At 45.6% G+C, this 16,411-nt stretch overlaps 1 protein-coding gene across 3 annotated transcripts in view; it reads left to right on the top strand.

Annotated features, from left to right (window-relative positions):
- The first annotated feature begins 2,198 nt into the window (after window positions 1-2,198).
- UBE2L3 (ubiquitin conjugating enzyme E2 L3) overlaps window positions 2,199-16,411 on the top strand; it is a 36,610-nt gene continuing 22,397 nt past the window's right edge. Inside the window, exon 1 of one of the 3 annotated variants that reach the window (XM_073559130.1) lies at window positions 2,199-2,349. In XM_073559130.1, the coding sequence (XP_073415231.1) occupies window positions 2,323-2,349 (27 nt within the window). In that variant the 5' untranslated portion in view covers window positions 2,199-2,322. Of the gene's footprint in view, window positions 2,350-2,417; window positions 2,439-2,620; window positions 2,645-16,411 lie in introns of those variants that run through there. The other 2 variants (XM_073559133.1, XM_073559132.1) reach the window with 2 other exon arrangements.

Raw genomic sequence — 16,411 nt, 5'->3', positions numbered from 1 at the left:
CTACATATACAGTCATGGCCAAAAGTTTTGAGAATGACACAAATATTAATTTTTACAAAGTCTACTGCTTCATTTTTTCTAATGGCAATTTTCATATACTCCAGAATGTTATAAAGAGTGATCAGCTTAACAGCAATTACTTGCAAAGTCAATATTTGCCTAGAAAATGAACTTTATCCCCCAAAACACATTTCAACATCATTGGAGCCCTGCCTTAAAAGGACCAGCTAACATCGTTTCAGTGATTGCTCCATTAACACAGCTGTGGGTGTTGATGAGGACAGGGCTGGAGATCAATCTGTCATGATTAAGTAAGAATGACACCACTGGACACTTTAAAAGGAGGCTGGTGCTTGGCATCATTGTTTCTCTTCTGTTAACCATGGTTATCTCTAAAGAAACACGTGCAGTCATCATTGCACTGCACAAAAATGGCCTAACAGGGAAGAGTATCGCAGCTAGAAAGATTGCACCTCAGTCAACAATCTATCGCATCATCAAGAACTTCAAGGAGAGAGGTTCCCTTGTTGCCAAAAAGGCTCCAGGGCGCCCAAGAAAGACCAGCAAGCGCCAGGACCGTCTCTTAAAAGTGTTTCAGCTGCGGGATCGGGCTACCAGCAGTGCAGAGCTTGCTCAGGAATGGCAGCAGGCAGGTGTGAGTGCATCTGCACGCACTGTGAGGCAGAGACTCTTGGAGCAAGGCCTGGTCTCAAGGAGGGCAGCAAAGAAGCCACTTCTCTCCAGGAAAAACATCATGGACAGACTGATATTCTGCAAGAGGTACAGGGAGTGGACTGCTGAGGACTGGGGTAAAGTCATTTTCTCTGATGAATCCCCTTTTCGAATGTTTGGGACATCTGGAAAACGGCTTATTCGGAGACCAGGTGAGCGCTACCACCAGTCTTGTCTCATGCCAACTGTCAAGCATCCTGAAACCATTCATGTGTGGGGTGGCTTCTCAGCCAAGGGAATGGGCTCTCTCTCAGTCTTGCCTAAAAACACAGCCATGAATAAAGAATGGTACCAGAATGTGCTCCAAGAGCAACTTCTCCCAACCGTCCAAGAGCAGTTTGGCGATCAACAATGCCTTTTTCAACATGATGGAGCACCTTGCCATAAAGTAAAGGTGATAACTAAATGGCTCAGGGAACAAAACAGAGATTTTGGGACCATGGCCTGGAAACTCCCCAGATCTTAATCCCATTGAGAACTTGTGGTCAATCATCAAGAGACGGGTGGACAAACAAAAACCTTCAAATTCAGGCAAAATAAAAGCATTGATTTTGCAAGAATGGACTGCTATCAGTCAGGATTTGATCCAGAAGTTGATTGAGAGCATGCCAGGGAGAATTGCTGAGGTCCTGAAGAAGAAGGGTCAACACTGCAAATATTGACTTGCTGCATTAACTCATTCTGTCAATATAACCTTTTGCTACTCATAATATGATTGCAATTATATTTCTGTATGTGATAAAAACATCTGACAAACACACATAAAAACCAGAGGCCAGCAGATCATGTGAAAATATAATATTTGTGTCATTCTCAAAACTTTTGGCCATGACTGTACACCATTAAGGGTGTTTCCACGTGGCGTATTTGCTGCGAACTGGACGCTGCGTACACCCGCAGCGTCCAGATGTTACAGCATAGTGGAGGGGATTTTATGAAATCCCAGCTCCACTATGTGTACAAAGAAGCAGGTGGCAGACCCGAATATACGCACATGCGACACATCTTTAGACCGCAGCAGGTCTACGATCAGTCTCCGCAAGATAAATGACAGTCTATGTATAGGATGCGGTGATTCCGCATGGTTCAATGAACACAAGCGGAATCACAGCGCGTACAAATGCCGGCAGCGCTTTGGGCGGAGTGGCGTATCCGCTGTGTTCAAAGCGCTGACAATCCAGAACGTGCAAACATACCCTAACTCCCCCACTGAGGTAAGGCAGGTAAGTAGGTGCCTTCCCGTGTGGCCCTCATACATTGAGATTTAATAATGTATTTTCCATCCCTCCATCCTGTGATTTCCCTGACCCCACTTTTCCTTCCTGGTGCTGTAATTTCCACATGGAGGCATGTACACACCATAATACATGACCTCTCGGTGCGGGCAGGAGGAGCTCTACTATAACCCCCGCTCACAGGACACCGGAGCCCGTCCCTGGCACAGCGGGGCGCTACGCACACGGCACCGCCAGCTCGGCACATGAATGTTTTCAGCTCCCCCCTCGGTTGCTCGGTGACCCGGTCTGGGCGCACCAGGAAGTGCCGGCCCTTTAGCAGCGATGCATTGTGGGAACTCCCCTCAGATCCAAGATGGCGGCCAGCAGGAGGCTGATGAAGGTAATGGGGGGATAGGGCGGCTCTTTCATTCGGAAAAAGCAATTTTACCAGTGGATATTGCCCTCCGGTGACCTCTCAGCCCTTGTAGGGTAACTAAAGGCACTAATCAGTAGCACTATTCATCCCGGGACTAGGCCTAGAATCCCCGGCCTCACCCCGCGCCGCCCGCGGATTCCGGCACTCCCTGTTCCGCGTTGTGGGGAGTATCAGGGAAGCGACGGGAGAGGAGAACTGCGCCGACAAGACGAGGACAAGGGGTCCGTGCGGTAACGTGCCGCAGCTGGAGTCCCCTCAGGTAGTGCGGTCGGGGAGACGGCGTGTAATCCCCTCAGTGTGGTGGAATGGCCAGGGATCCGGTCCTGCCCGGTGCCTACACTGCGCACCTCTCACCTGCCGGCATCTGGAGCCGGATAACCTACAGCCCTGCATTCTGATTGGTGGTGGGCTCACTGTCATCATGGCTGTGGGGGTCTCTGACAAATCCCACCTATATCTCTATACTACAGACCTGGGGTTATTCCATCAGCAGCCCCGCGCTGGGAATGACCCCGTATATGTGCTGCTTGGATGGCACCGTGCCCATAGTTCTGTTATGGGCTTGGATGTGTATAGCTCAAAGCTAGATATGTTACGGTTTCCCATCACAGGTAAATAAAATAATACCTATAATGGAGGCATCTGTGATCATCAGCCTGGGATCGGAGGGTTAAACTTCTGTCCAGTAACACTAATAGTTTCACATAAAAATCGCCTACATTAGATATATGCAGTTGTCATCCGAATGACACCTGCCACCCTTCTAAATCACCTTACCAGTCAGGAGACTCATATAATGTCCTCGGAGGGAGAGCTGCTGGATGTCCGTGATACTGCATGGCCGTACCGGATCGGTGAGACCCCTTGTAGACGTTGATCTGACATTTTGGGTCAGATACGCGACGTTGGACATCTGTTTGTAGTTTCTTTCTCCTTGATTCCTCCCAGGTCAATGAACAAGACTAAAGGGCCTGTCACACTAAGCGATATCGCTATAACTTGTGACGTTATAGCGATATTGCTAGCGATATCGCTGTGTCTGATACTTACCTACAACCCGCTCCCCCGCTGGTTATCGCTGATCGCGCGAGAACGTCCAGGACCGTTTCTCGTCATCAGCTTCCTGTGGAGCGACGAGTGTGGACGCGGGCGGGAGGACGTCAGGATCGCCTCGTCTGACAGGTAAGTAGCGACCCCCGTCACCTGCGATGTCGCTGGTGAGATCTGCCTGTGTGGCAGCTCACTAGCGACCACTTAGCGATGTACCAGCGATCCTGACCGCGTCATATCGCTGGTCGGGATCGCTGGTACATCGCTAAGTGTGACAGTACCTTAAGATCCACCTGCCCATTGTCAGTCACTTTACAAATCGTGTGTCATTTTCCATGACCGTTTCACTCAAGTATTTAAGTTTCCAATGAAGAAGAAATGGTGTAAAATGGAATTAACCCCTCCCCCCCCAACTTATAATCGCTTCGCCCCTCTGGCTCCAGTGACACTGCTCTGGTGGTCCCCCATCACGGGGATCTGCTTGTTGCAGGCAGTTGCTTTTCTCAGCAATGATGGTAGTACTCACAGCATGTGATCACAAATGGGGATTAAAAAGGTGAGTATGAGTTACTCCTTTATTTTATGCCATTTTTTTTCTCTTGGGCGACATTTTAAAATATCGGAAAATCAAAATAAATTTTTGAACGCATTTCTCAATAATGCTACGATGTCTATATGATCTATCGGGGGATACGAAGTCATGTTACCTGCTTAGCTCTATAAGCACCATACTACATTGCTTTTAGTACGCTCCCACGTTCTGGGAGCTGTAACAGCGGCCAGCTGTTACAGCATACTGGATGGGATTTCTAGAAATTCCATGTCCACTACGTGACTCTGTGCACCAGCGGATCACCTGAAACTAACATGTGGTGCGTCTTTCAAGACTACAGCATGTCAATTTCTCTTGTGGAGACGCTTGTCTCCGCAACAGAAATTACATCAATAGAATGTATTGAACGCGGTAAATCCGCATAGGTCAGTGAACACGTGGATTTTTCTGCGTTCAATAGAAGGCAGCAACTTGAATGCAATGAAAATATGCTGCATCCAGATTGAGGGCACATATCCTTAGGGTGTGTGCACACGCTGCGGTTCCGCTGCGGATCCGCAGCAGTTTTACTGCGGTGTACAGTACCATTATTCCCTATGGGAATTAAAAACCGCAGTACAGACGGTGCAGATTTTTCCGCACGGTTTTTCTGCGGTTTTGAAACCGCAGAAAGAATTGACGTGTCAATTCTTTCTGCGGATTCCGCTGCGGTTTGCCATCTGCTCCATTGAGAAGATGAAAAACCGCAGAGCAATCCGCAGGTCTTTTGACCTGCAGATTTACCTGCGGATTTTACAAAATCCGCGCTGCCAAATCCGCACTGCAATCCGCAGCGTGTGCACGTACCCTTAGTCACCGGACCTGGATCAATTACCTGATCACTCCCTCTCCTTCCCACCCACCATCGCAGCATTTGAAAAGTAAACTAGATGTAATATCTTTCTTCTTTTATAGCCCTGTAATAGCATTAATAACGTTATCACTCTCTCCCAATACTTTAGATAGGCTGGTAGTTTCATCATAATGACAGAACATAGGGTAATGTATACGGCACGTTTAAATCTGACTTGTCTTCATTTTTTTATGACACTGGTGTGTTTTACCAAAATTGATTTGAAAAAGTTGTCCCACAATTGACATTTATCATCTATCTTCATAGGATAGAAATGTCTGACTGCAGGGACCCCTGCAATCATTAGAATGGGACCCTGAGACTCCCATTCTTACTGCTGATGGAATTACCGGGTGCTGCATTCTGACGGTCCAGTCCTATTAGCTTTACATTTGCTTTTCAAGTGAAACTGAAAGTAGTAACGTTTTCATGCCACACCATTCAGTAAATCCAGCCATCCTGCTATGTTTTCTATTCGGAGCCTTTATTCCTTTTGTATAAATTACTGCCTTTTCTTCTTGCTTCTAAACACCTATTAGATCATATTACCATATAAATATGTATGTTCTATCCGGCAGTGCTTACACACAGTGGGATAGATCATTGTATTTACTTCAGGCTTGCACGTGACATCTTTTTAATGTCCTACTTCAGGTACAGCTAGCAGGGACTGATGGCAACGTGCTCCAACATTAATTCATTATCCCCCCAATGCAGTGTTAGGAAATAGTCAGCTCCAGAAAAGAAGTGGGCTGTAAAAAGCCTTTCTCATGTACAGGATACATGGAAAGTGTTCATGTATACATCCCTCATATCAAGTTTGCTGAATGTATGTTTTTTTTACTTTTGCCAATTTATGAAAGAATTGTTTGATATATGTACAAATACATTACTTCCAACGGCAAATGGTTGATGCAGCAACAAGTGACTTGGTCTAGCTGCCTTTTTGGATCCCTCACTGTGTGGCAACATATTAAACAGGTATTGTTATTTTATCCTTCATTCAAACTGTCTATTCTGGCTGTGTAGTATAGGGGATGTAATAAACAGTGTCTCTTTTTCAGTAACTTAGTGTTTGCTCTTGCATACAAACTTTTTAGACTGTAGGTTGTCTGGCGGCACGTTGTGTATGTTGCATATATACACTTCTCCATAAATTACTTATGTATTAATGTTTATTGGGATAGTACAGTGGGGGAAATAAGTATTAGATCCCTTGCTGATTTTGTAAGTTTGCAACTGACAAAGACATGAACAGTCTATAATTTTAAGGGTAGGTTAATTTTTACATTGAAAAATAGAATATCAAAAATAAAATCCAGAAAATCACATTATATAAATGTATTTGCAGTGAGAAATAAGTATTTGATCCCTCTGGCAAGCAAGACTTAATACTTGGTGGCAAAAACCTTGTTGGCAAGCACAGTAGTCAGACGTTTTTTGTAGTTGACGATGAGGTTTGCGCACATGTCAGGAGCAATTTTGGTCCACTCCTCTTTGCAGATCATCTCTAAGGATAGTTTCACACTAGCGCTTTTGAGCGCAGCGACGGCCTGCGCACGGCCGCCGCTAAGCCCCGCCCCCCTGCCGCGCCTCCACCGGTAGCTCCGCCTAACGGCGCATGACGCTGCATGCGTCCTGCGTCCCCTATCTTTATCACTGGGGGCGCAGGCCGTTCGCAGTATGCGTTTGGCGGCGCGTGCTTTTTTTTTGACTGCGCCGAGCGCAACCAAACTGCAGCAGGTTGCGTTTGGCGCAGGTCTGCGCACCGTCAAAAGGACGCATGTGCCGCCAAACGCATACTGCGCACGGCCTGCGCCCCCAGTGATAAAGATAGGGGACGCATGCAGCGTCATGCGCCGGTAGGCGGAGCTACCGGCAGGGGCAAGGCTTAGCGGCGGCCGTGCGCAGGCCGTCGCTGCGCTCAAAAGCGCTAGTGTGAAACTAGCCTAAATCATTAAAATTTTGAAGCTGCTTGGCAACTCGGAGCTTCAACTTCCTCCATAAGCTTTCTATGGGATTAAGGTCTGGAGACTGGCTAGGCCACTCCATGACCTTAATGTGCTTCTTTTTGAGCCATGTCTTTGTTGCCTTGGCTGTATGGGCTGTATGTTTGGGTCATTGTCTTGCTGGAAGACCCAGCCACAACCCATTTTTATTGTCCTGGCAGAGGAAAGGAGGTTGTCACTCAGGATTTTAAGGTACATGGCTTCATCCATTCTCCCATTGATGACGTGAAGTAGTCATGTGCCCTTAGCAAAGAAACACCCCAAAACATAATGTTTCCACCTACATGCTTGACAGTGGGGATGGTGTTCTTTGGGTCATAAGCAGGGCTGTGGAGTCGGAGCTCATTTTGGTGGAGTCGGTATAAAATGGTCCGACTCCTAAAATATATAATAAATTGGGTACAGTAGTTCAATGCAGAATGTGCTGAATATTTTTTCATAGGAATTTGGGAAAGTTATGAAATGTCCTATAAATGGCTGTACTATTCCTGATCTAAGGCTACATTCACACAAAGCGTTTTTGCTGCGTCTTTTGAGGATACGTTTTTCAGCTGCAAAAGCAGATCAGCTTTTTAAAAAACCGCATCACCTGAAAGGTTTTTGAGCTCATAGATAATGTTTTCAATATCTATCCATTTATCCATATCTTATCTGTACCAAAAAGAATGAAAGCCGGGTAGCACACAGACTAACACTCCTTTTTTTTTTTAGCACCAGTCAGGTACACCTCATAGCTGCCCAAAAGGATGCCCAGGACAGGCATTGCTCATCTTCAGTAACACATCAATTGATAATTGGAATAAATAGACTGCATTCACCACATCTTAAGGTGCAGGTTTTATTTTCCAGTGTAGGGGTGTGCAGTATGAGGTTCTGCAGCAGCTGAGGTGTTCAGTATGAGATTCTGCGGAACAATATGAGGTTCTGCCCCCCTAGTTTTGATCCTGGCTTAAACCGTTTCTTATAGATATGGCGAACCCTCAGGTAACCCTAAATGAAGGTCAATGGACACAGGTGGCTCAATTGAAGGAATTGCTTAATCATCTATTTACCGTGACTAAAAAATTACAAGCTGAGGATTTAACTCCTGGCATTTTCATAAGGGAGTGGAAGAACTTGCTATTTAGACTGTCCCAAAGAGGAGATTTAATTGCAGATGGCATTTCTGCTTCAATGAAACGGAGAGAGACACAGCTATTGGAAAATAAAATTTTTCTGGCAGCTGTTTGTGTGGTCCCAAGTCATCGTATATTGCTTGATGATCAACAGCTTACTAAAGAAAAAGAAGCTCTGACTGAGGTAGCAGTTAGGATGAGTGGCCTACAGGAGGACTGCCAGGCGCAAGAGGACTTGGGTCCTGATAGTGCTACTGCTGCCATATCTTCATCCTCATCAGATGAGGAGTTTGACTTTGACAAGTATTTGGATGATATGGAGCAGGCAAAGCGTTGCTGCAAAGAAAAAGATTTCACTCCGTCTCCTATAGCAAGCAGATTGACCATATTTCAGCAAAATGTTTCACTTGCTCTCAAAGAAAAAGAAAAATTCAACCGTTCATCAAAACTGACTGTGCATGAGGCAATTCCTTTATACTTGGAAATTGTTAGAGATGTTGCCCATGTGGTTACGGCTTTGCCTCCAAGCCAAGTTAGTGTAGAGAGGTTGTTCTCTGGCCTTAAAATTATTAGGTCAGATTTTAGGTAATCTATGAAGGAGGATCTGATGGAGGCAATTCTATTTCTTAGAACAAATTCATAGACTGCACAAATGTTTAGTATGTTTTTGTTGAAAACTGTTTTTTGCCACTTACATAGTTTATTACATAGTGATATATATATTCGATATTACATAGTGTATTACATATTTACAATTTATTAGTTTTTTGTGTTCTAAAGTTGTATTCCAATAAATATATTATGTTCTATCTAAATGTCTTGATTATTGTATCATAAAAATGATTAAATGTCTGATGTTCACATTGTACTACAATAAATTTTTCACTTAAATATAAGCAATATATGTGGGAGTCATGGAGTCTGAGTCGGACTCGGTGGAAGGGAAATTGAGGAGTCTGAGTCGCAGGTTTGGCTTACCGACTCCACAGCCCTGGTCATAAGCATCATTTCTATTCCTCCAAACACGGCAAGTTTAGTTAATTACAAAGACCTCAATTTTTGTCTCATCTGACCACAGCACTTTCTCCCAATCACTCACAGAATCATCCAGGAGTTCAGTGGTAAACTTCAGATGGGCCTGCACATGTGCCTTCTTGAACGGGGGGACCTTGCGGGCACTGCAGGATTTTAAACCTTTACGGCGTAATGTGTTAACAATGGTTTTCTTGGTGACTGTGGTCCCAGCTGCCTTGAAATCATTAACAAGTCTCCCCCCCCCCCCCCCCTCTATAGCTTTAGGCTGATCCCTCGCCTTCCTCATGATCAGTGCTACCCCAAAAGGTAGGATTTTGCATGGTGCCCCAGATCATTGTTGATTGACATTCATTTTGTATTCCATTTTCTTACTGTAGCACCAACAGTTGTCTCCTCACCCAGCGTCTTACTTATGGTTTTGTAGCCCATTCCAGCTCTGTGAAGGTCTCTGACATCCTTAGAAAGCTCTTTGGTCTTGCCAGTTTCGTAGAGGTTAGTGTGACTAAGTCTGTGTGCCATAAGGACATCAGAGGTCCAGAGCGTGCAACCTCTTAAAGGGCCAGTACCAGCCCCAGAGAGACACAAGGGTATGTGCGAACTGGGGCCTGGGAGACCCATGTACCCCAGAGAGGGGTGGTGTCCCTAAAAAGGGGTGGAGTCCCAAAATGGGGCGGTGACCCAAAACAAGGATGGTTGCCCAAGAAGGGGTGTAGTTCCAAAAGGGGGCGGTAAGCAAATCGGGGATAGGTGCCCAAAAGTGGGTGGATTCCCAAAGGGGGGTGGTATCCCAAAACGGAGCAGTTGCCCAAAAGGGGGCGGTAACCCGAATTGGGGTTGTGGCAAAAAAAGGGGCGGCAGCGAAGGTGCCAATAGACTGTTGCTGGGTTCAGTGTTCGAACAGTGCATGTCCAGGATGTTGTACTGACTTTCCATCTGACAAGGTGTCACAGAGCTGTTCTGTAGAAGTCAATGGAGAGGGCTTCTCTGGACTTCTAGACTCGGGGAAGCCGGAATGACCCTAAGGGAGCCCCACCACAGCAGGTGGCTGTAGTGGATCCTGGTGGTGTGATGTATGAAAAGGAGGTAGCACCGCCTAAGGTTGATGGTCCAGAGTCCTCGGTGACCGGAAGAAAGTATGAGTCTCTCCAATTTGGGGAATTTGCTGGGGTGACCAAACGTGGGAGAGTGAAAAATGGGATAGTTCCAGAAAAGGGGTCCGACACCTGTTTAAGTGGGGACTTGCTGTTCCAGGATCACAGGAGGAGTGGGGGTGACACCCATTCAGAAGCTGACGACAGTGGAAAGGAGTGCCGTAAGACTGACTCAGGTCTAAATGGCAAGTCGTCCTCCCGTTGCCAGAGGGGTAAAGGCTGGAAAGGGGCTGAACAATCTGCACCCTCTGAGAAGATAAAGAGGTAGTCGAGGATGTGAGAAACATAAAACTGTCCCAGGGTGGTGGTAGGACTCCAACAGCTAAAAACACAGTTGGAGAACAGCTCCAAGATAAAATAGAGGGCCTGCAGGAGAAGCTGTTCAATTCGACCGCTATCACCTGACAACTAGGGGGTCAAATTGACAAACTGACCAAGGAAATGTGTACGTGGAAAGAGCATATCGAACAAGCGAGGGGTCTTGAAGAGTAAAATTGAGGAAGAGTTTGCGCTGAGGGTGGAACAAGACAATCAACCGGTCGTGGCAGATGTCTTGATGGAAAGGTCCATGGCAAAGCGGGAGCCGGCTGTCCATGAAGAGAATTAGTCCTCGCTCTTCAATTACGTGATAGAGATACCCGAAGATGGGCGAGAAGCATGTACTAGTGAGGATGTGCATGAAGCCTTTAAGAAGGCGGTAGAAGCTTGTAGTGTGCACTGGGCACCAGAGACGAACCAGTTGGTGATACTGTCAACTAGGGAAGTCACAGTGAAGCGTGTGGCTGTCCTGAGGGATATGCATGAAACAGATGAGCATGTTGAGAAATAAGGAAGCTGCCAGAAGTCTGGAGCTTACGAGAGAAGCTCAAAATTGTCTGGGCTTGGTGGAAGACATCGTTCTGGTACCCAGAAATTTGGTGAGGAAGGTCATCGGAAGATTTGGGAAAGTGATGCAGGAGATGGTGAATAGATCCGGTGTGAAGAGACAGGATTCTGGCTGATGATGAGGCCCAGGTCATGGGTGAAGTTGGGATGGTTCTATTCCTTGTTGTCGGGTTCATGGAGAGTCTTGGGAATATCCGGATGTTCCTCGGGTATCGCGTGGCGTACCTAAAAGAAATTGAGCAGCTAAGACATGAGAGGAAGCGTATCAATAAAGAGCTGCAGAAAATGGGAAGAAGATGGCTGCCACCTTCAACTCATGGTATGGAGAGACAAAGAGGTTCTCTAAAGAGTGGAAGTCCTCAAGCTGAAGCTGTCGGAGGACATAGAGACAAATGGAGGAACTGCTTTCTGGGAAATGTGAACCGTGGGAGAAGTGGACAGCAGAGAGATAACAGAAGGGGGCTCCTTCACTGTATCTTTTGCTGGCCCCTCCTCCTCTCATCTTACACTTTCAGTTGGGGTTCCTCAAGGATCGGTTCTAGGCCCCCTTCTATTTTCTTTGTATACTGCTCCTATTGGTCAAACAATCAGATTTGGTTTCCAGTACCATCTCTATGCTGATGACACCCAATTATACGCGTCTTCTCCTGACATCACGCCTGCCTTTTTAGAAAACACCAGTGATTGTCTAAACGCTGTTTCTAACATCATGTCCTCCCTCTACTTGAAACTGAACCTGTCAAAGACTGAACTCCTTGTGCTTCCTCCCTCTACTAATGTACCTATGCCCGACACTGCCATTTTGGTGTGTAGTTCCACTATTACTCCCCAGCAACATGCCCGCTGTCTTAGGGTTATACTTGACTTCGAGCTTTCATTCACCCCCACATCCGATCACTGGCTCGCTCTTGTTATCTGCATCTTAAAACATTTCCAGAGTTCAATCTTTTCTTACTTTTGATTCTGCAAAAACTCTTACTGTTTCTCTTATTCATTCTTGTCTGGACTATTGTAACTCTCTACTAATCGGTCTCCCTCATACCAAACTCTCCCCCCTTCAATCTGTCTTAAATGCTGCAACCAGAGGTAAGAGAAAGTGCCAAGCCCCATGGCTTTAGGCAGAGGGGGAGGTATGTAGAGATACTAATGGCTGTATAGTTAATAGGAGGTATGTATCACAGGGATGGCAGTTCCCTGTGATGTAGCCCGGAGTGTTTTTTCTTAAGTGGACATAAGTTCTGAGTAGTTTTTATTCACATTTGGGTCCGGGCTATGGGTAGCTCAGAGTTGGGAGGGTCGTGCTACCCATTTACCTCGATCTGTGGTGAGGGGGGCTCACTGTACCCCGTTTTGCCTGAAGGTATGTGTGTGGTTGTGAATTTTGAGGACCTGTGATGAGGTCATGATCATGTGACTAGCCATGTGATAGGTAACTGGGAGTGGTTACGGCTATCTAAGGAAGGTGTGTTGCGCATGTGAAAGAGTGTGTTGGGAGTCTGTCAGCTTGGACAGAGCTCCCATGTGTCCGGGCTGGACGTCGCATAGCCTGGTGAAGCAGTGCTGGCGAGTCCGAGCCAGAGGAGTAGACTGTCTTGAAAACCGTGAGTTATGCTGACCGCGGTCAGTGAGAGATATTTATGGGATACCTCTGTGGATAAGAGGGATCCGAGAACCTGCGTGGCCAGCAGGTAACGTAACGGAGTCTGTGTTATGCTGACGTCTTTTATAAATGTGACTATGTAAGACCGCTGTCTTTAATGCAGGTAACGAGTTGATTAGGAGCATCTAACTGGTCTGTAGGAGCCAGAACTCTTAATGATTGGTAGCGGATCAAATGCTTATTTCTCACTGCAAATTTATATAATTTATACAATGTGATTTTCTGGATTTTATTTTTGATATTCTATCTCTCAATGTTAAAATGAACCTACTAAAATTATAGACTGTTCATGTTTTTGTCAGTGGGCAAACTTAACAAATTAACAAGGGATAAAATTTTTCGGACTATAAGACGCACCCCAAATTTTCAGAATGACAACAGGGAAAAAATCAATGTGACAAATGGGGGTCTGTCTTACAGTCCAAATTCAGCTTACCGGGGGGGAGGGGATCGGCAACGTTGGTGGCGCATGGTCACAGGGGGTGTTCGGTGGTCCGGCGATATGACTCCCATCCCAGACTTGTACGGCAGGTTTGGTGGTGCGGCAGCTCCGCTGACATTTTCTGAAAGCCCGGAGCCCATGCACATCGATTGCTGTAATGCAGTGGCTTCTGGGAAATCCTATTCCAGGCTGGTTCGGTGGTGCGGGGGACTCCGCCGGCATTTTGTGAAAGCCCGGAGGCACCCCGCACATCCATTGCTGCTTTGCGGTGGCCTCTGGGAAAATGACTGCCGGGAGTGGCGCATGCCATTTTCCCGGAGGCCACCGCATCGCAGCAGATTGAGATCTCGGGACGAGCATTCATGCGCTGCCCCCGGCGGCCATTTTCCCAGAGGTCACTGCATCGCAGCAATGGATGTGCGAGGGGCCTCCGGGCTTTCACAAAATGCCAGCGGAGCCCCCCGCACCAGAGAGCACGGTCGAACCTGCCACACCAGCCTGGAAAGGGAGTGTGATCGCCCTGCAGTGTCAGACTGGGACCGCCGCAGAATTGCCTGACTCCTGCTGCCGCCACACTTTTTGTAAGTATATTCCGACTATAAGATATACCCCCATTTTCCTCCAAACATTTTTGGGAAAAAGTGCGTCTTATAGTCCGAAAAATACGGTACTTATTTCCCCCACTGTACCTTTTGGATTTAAAGGTAACTCATCAACAACATTTTCTGTGTGAAATATAAGGAACATTAGGTTCCTAAGGTCTTCTATGGGTGCTGTATTTCATCTCTGTACACCTGATTTTATACAAAGCAGTAATACAACCTCTTACTCATAGTTATAAGTAATGACTACCTGTCCCTTTCTCCCCACACATACTCAGAATTGCCTTAAGATTGAGAATTCTCCATTTCCTCATTATTGTGAAGAATGGTGTGACCTTACAGCTATGGGATTGTAAGCTGCTGCCCCTACATAAGTACTTGTCCCTCTATCTACTAGACATATAAATGCACATGGACTGCTTCTTTCCAATACTTCCAAACTGGTACCACACTTGTCTCCCTGATTGTCAGGTGTGGCTTCCATTATGTTCATGAGAACATACCGAGTATGCGCCAACCCAGGTAGTAACTGTACATGTGCCGGATTTCAGCCAGCGATAGGATTGCCATGACGGAGGCCAGAGCTGTCGATCAGGGAGAAGAGAATGGTGTTGCGTGGGAATTATTGAAGACTGAAATGGCCATTTAAGTGCCCTGACATGCCCCTAAAGCACTTCCATCCCTATTTACATGTGGCTTCTGCACTACATTTCTCATAACTGGTACATTGGATTTCTACAAAACGGGCATTATTTTTATTGGATTAAAATGCCATACCACTGCTTCCATATGTAAAAATGTGCTGACAGATTATCTTCATATATTTTAAATATTGTATAATTAAAGGCGTTTTCCAACAAACAGTTAATTTGAATTAATATATCTTGGAATAATAATGAGTTTCACAACTGGATTTGTTTAAAAAAAAAAAAATCTCCCTGTGTTGAGATAATCTTATAAATGTGCCCCTGCTGAGTACTGTGTAATGGCCGTGTCTGACTGTGCAGGTACATGGTCTGATCATACCACAGCTCCTGGGCAGGGGAGGAAAGAAAAGAGAATATACAGACATTACAGCACAGGATGATTTTTTTTTTGAGGTAAAACATTGATTAAAACAGGCAGGAAAATGTTTTACTTCACAAAAAGAATCAGCTGTGATCCCCTGCTGTATTGTCTGTATACTCTTTTCCTTCCTCCCCTGCCCAGGAGCTGTGGTGTGATCAGACACAGCCATTACACAGTATACAGCAGGGGCACATTCCCTGTGCTGAGATAATCTTATGAGAGTTTTGTTAAACACATCCAATTGTAGAAATTATTAATATTCCACAATCTGTTGATTAAAATCAACTTTGTGGGGAAAACACCTTTGATGTGTTAATTGTTTAGCTTGTTACGTAGACATTCAAGATAGTTTGTACATGTTAATATTTTTATATTCTATCCTCTCAACTTAAAGGGAATCTATCATTAGAAGTTTGCCACCTAATGTGAGAGATGCGTTATGTAGGGACAGAGATTGCAGTAGTTTTTTGATAATCTGCTCAAAAACATTATTTTTATATCATTGGAGTCTAGTAAACCTATTGCCGTATTTATGAACTCTGTATTAAAATTAGTAATGCAGCTAAGTAACACATCGCTAGATGCCCCTACGTCATGCTTCTCTCAGATTACAAAGCAAAAACCTGTTGTCGGATTCTCTTTAAGGGTACGTGCACATAACATATTAGTCAGGTGAAAAATGCTTGAAAAAAATCAGATCACTGTGAAAAGAATGAACAGATGCATTTCTATGTAAAAACGACTTGCTGTGCAGATGTTCAGGTTTTTGAACGTCTTTTAACCGCTTCAAGTTTCTGCAAAACGGTGAAATGAAGTGACTTGTTCTTCTAATCTTTTCCCTCAAATTCGCTCTGTACTTAAGGCTAAGTGTACACGTAGCAGAAAATTTCTGCTCAAAAACCTGACTCCCTTCCCAGAAACCGCGTGTTTTTTTTCTGCTCGGTTTTTGCGTGTTGTTTTTGGGGGGGTTTCTAAACACATAGAAATAGCCAGAAACTTGTGACGTTATAGCGATATTGCTAACGATATCGCTGTGTCTGATACTTACCTCCGACTGCTCCCCCGCTGGTTATCGCTGATCGCGCGAGAACGTCCAGGACTGTTTCTCGTCGTCAGCTTCCTGCTGTGATGACGAGCGACGCGTGGACTCGGGCGGGAGGACGCAGGATCGCCGCGTCTGACAGGCAAGTAGCGACCCCCGTCCCCAGCGATGTCGCTGGTGAGATCTGCCTGTGTGGCAGCTCACTAGCGACCACTTAGCAATGTACCAGCGATCCTGACCGCGTCATATCGCTGGTCGGGATCGCTGGTACATCGCTAAGTGTGACAGTACCTTTAGTTAAAAAACAGAGGGAACAATAGGGACTTTTTAATCATGGTATATTAGATTATTACAATCAATAGACATTTAGGATTAAATCAATGTTTGTTTCGGACCACCCTTTTAACTTTTCATTTTTCAGTCGATAAAGCTGTGTGATGGCTTGTTGCGTATCTAACTGTAGATATCTGTCTAAATGTGCTGTCTCTGTTAGCAGAGTGTACAACTGGACTATGTAGTGTA

This window comes from Dendrobates tinctorius, unplaced genomic scaffold (assembly GCF_039654945.1).
Source record: "Dendrobates tinctorius isolate UK_male_01 unplaced genomic scaffold, ASM3965494v1 ptg000265l, whole genome shotgun sequence".
Taxonomy (NCBI): Eukaryota; Metazoa; Chordata; class Amphibia; order Anura; family Dendrobatidae; genus Dendrobates; species Dendrobates tinctorius.
The sequence above is the reverse complement of the archived record's forward strand: the minus strand, read 5'-3'. Positions and strand labels throughout refer to the sequence as shown.